The following is a 2,874-nucleotide window of genomic DNA, read 5'->3' as shown; positions in this document are numbered from 1 at the left end:
GTCCCCAATGTCCCTGATGTCCTCCACGTCCATCACATCCCTAATGTCCTCCATGACCTGCATGTCCCCCATGTCCCTGATGTCCCCTACATCTCCATTGTCCCCCATGTCCCTGATGTCCTCCACGTCCATCACATCCCTAATGTCCCCCCGTGTCCCCCATGTCCCCCACGTCCCCCGTGTCCCCGATGTCCCCCTGACGGTGTTGGCTCCCCGCAGAAGCTGGAGGGTTCCCGGTGCCGGGGGCAGCTCCTCATCTTCGGGGCCACCAACTGGGACCTGATCGGCCGCAAAGAAGTGCCTAAGCAGCAAGGTGGGGGCACCCCGGGCATCACGGGGGGGGACTTTTATGCATTGACATTTAATTTATATTTAATTTTTATTTATATTTAATTAATATTTGCGGGGTTTGTTTGTTTAAACCAGTTGCATATCGTAACCTGAGATGTGGAGCTGTGCTGGGGCTGCGGCAAAGCGAAATAAACGCGCTGCTTATTTTTTAATTTTATTAATTTTTTTGCTTATTTTTATTCATTTACATTTAATTAATGGGGGGGAGGGTGTGTTACAGTTACATATCAGAATCTAGGCCAGAACTTGGGGGTGCACAAGGTCTCCTGCAAAGCAAAATAAACGCACTGCTTATTTTTTATGCCTTTAATTATTTTTTCCTGCTTATTTTTAATGCATTTATATTTTACTATTATTTTTATCAATTAACATTTTTTTACAGTTGCAGAACATAATCTGGGCCAGAACTTGGGGCGTGCTGGATTTCCTGCAAAGCCAAATAAACACGCTGCTTATTTTTGATGCATTTATGTGCAGTGTTTTTTCTATGTATTTTAAATGCATTTAATTAATTTTTTATTAATTAATATTTGGGGGGGGTGGTTTTTTTATAGTTGAATATTGTCATCATGGCCATGACTTGGGGGGCACCAGATCTCCTGCAAAGCAAAATCAATGCGCTGCTTATTTTTGATGCATTTATATTCCATTTTTTTTCCTGCCTATTTTTATGTATTTACATTTCATTATTTTTCTTAATTAATTAATTGGGCAGCGGAGTTACAGTTGCATATTAGAGCCTGGGCCAGAACTTGTGGGTGCGCTTGATCTTCTGCAAAGCAAAATAACCACGGTGCTTCCTTATTATGCATTTATATTCAATTAATTTATTTCTGCTCATTTTTGATGCATTTATATTTAATTAATTGTTATTTATTTATTAATTTGGGAGGCAGTTACAGTTGCATAGTGTTCTCTTGGGCCAGAACTTGGGGGTGCCCTGGATCTACTGCAAAGCAAAACAGCAGTGCTGCTTACATTTTATGCGTTTATATTTGGGGTTTTTTATGCATTTATATTTAATTTTATTTTTTATTAATTAATATTATTAATATTTTTGAGTGTGTTGGTTTTTGGTTTTTTTACAGTTGCATATTGTCATCTGTTCCAGAACTTGGGGTGCACTGAGTCTCCTGCAAAGCAAAATAACCACACTGCTTACTTTTTATGCATTTATATTCCATTAATTTTTCTGCTTATTTTTCTGCATTTCTATTGAATTACTATTTTTATTATTTAGTATTTCTGAAGGGTTTTTTTTACAGTTGGCATGGCATAACCTGAGCCAGAACTTGGGGTATGCTGAGTCTTCTACAAAGCAAAATAACTGTGCTGCTTCCTTTTTATGCATTTATATTCAGGGGTTTTTTTTCTGCTTATTTTTAATGCATTTATATTTAATTACATTTTTGTTTATTAATTTGGGGGGCGGTTGCAGTTGTATATTGTAGCCTGGGCCAGAACCTGGGGGGGCTCTGAATCTCCTGCAAAGCAAAACAACAACTCTGCTTCCTTTTTATGCATTTATTTTCAGGGTTTTTTTTCTGCTTATTTTTTATGCATGTATATTTAATTATTATTTTTATTAATTAATATTTTCTGAGGTTTGTTTTTTTTTTACAGTCGCATAGAATAATCAGGGCCAGAACTTGGGGTGCACTGGATCTCCTGCAAAGCAAAACAACAGCACTGCTTCCTTTTTATGCATTTATTTTCAGTTATTTTTTCCTGCATGTATATTTAATTATTTTTATTAATTAACATTTTTGGAGGGGGTATTTTTTACAGCCGCAGCCGCATAGCATAATCAGGGCCAGAACTTGGAGTGCACTGGATCTCCTGCAAAGCAAAACAGCAACGCTGCTTCCCTTTTATGCATTTGCATTCAGTTATTTCTTCTGCTTATTTTTTCTGCATGTATATTTAATTATTACTTTTATTAATTAATGTATTTTGAGATGGTCTTTTTTACAGTTGCATAGCATAATCAGGGCCAGAACTTAGGGTGTGCTGGATCCCCTGCAAAGCAAAATAACAGCGCTGCTTCCTTTTTATGCATTTGCATTGTTAATTTTTTCTGCTTCGCTTTTATGCGTTTCTATTTAATAACTTTTTTTTCCCTTCCTTTTTGTTGTTGCTACAGTTGCATATCGTAATCTGGGCCAGAACTTGTGGGGGCCGCACAGGTACGGGTGTCTCTCAGGTATTCAGGTGCGGAGCGTGGTGTCGGGACCCTGCGCTGCGCACAGCCTGCTCATCACCGCCGAGGGCAAGCTCTGGAGTTGGGGTGAGCGGCGAGGGGGGGAGCACCCCCCCCCAAAAAAAAAAAAAAATCCCAATGTGATGCCAGGAGGCTTCGTCCTCTCGTTTTGCTGCCAAAAAAAAAAAAAAATCACTATTTTTGGCTAGGTCGCAATGAAAAAGGGCAGCTGGGCCACGGGGACACGAAGCGGGTGGAAGCGCCGAAGCTCATCGAGGTGTTGGGGGGTGAAGCCATCGTGCTGGCAGCCTGCGGCCGGAACC

The 2,874-nt window shown here is 40.0% G+C and overlaps 1 protein-coding gene across 1 annotated transcript in view; it reads left to right on the top strand.

Moving 5' to 3' along the window:
* Positions 1–3: 3 nt before the first annotated feature.
* RCC2 (regulator of chromosome condensation 2) overlaps positions 4–2,874 on the top strand; it is a gene marked incomplete at its 5' end in the record, with an annotated part of 7,933 nt that continues 5,062 nt past the window's right edge. Inside the window, 3 exons of the mRNA XM_026862922.1 lie at positions 4–313; positions 2,495–2,638; positions 2,761–2,874. Of these exons, the coding sequence (XP_026718723.1) occupies positions 4–313; positions 2,495–2,638; positions 2,761–2,874 (568 nt within the window). The remainder of the gene's footprint in view (positions 314–2,494; positions 2,639–2,760) is intronic.

Source organism: Athene cunicularia, assembly GCF_003259725.1.
Source record: "Athene cunicularia isolate RWA chromosome 21 unlocalized genomic scaffold, athCun1 chr21_part1, whole genome shotgun sequence".
Classification (NCBI taxonomy): Eukaryota; Metazoa; Chordata; class Aves; order Strigiformes; family Strigidae; genus Athene; species Athene cunicularia.
The sequence above is the reverse complement of the archived record's forward strand: the minus strand, read 5'-3'. Positions and strand labels throughout refer to the sequence as shown.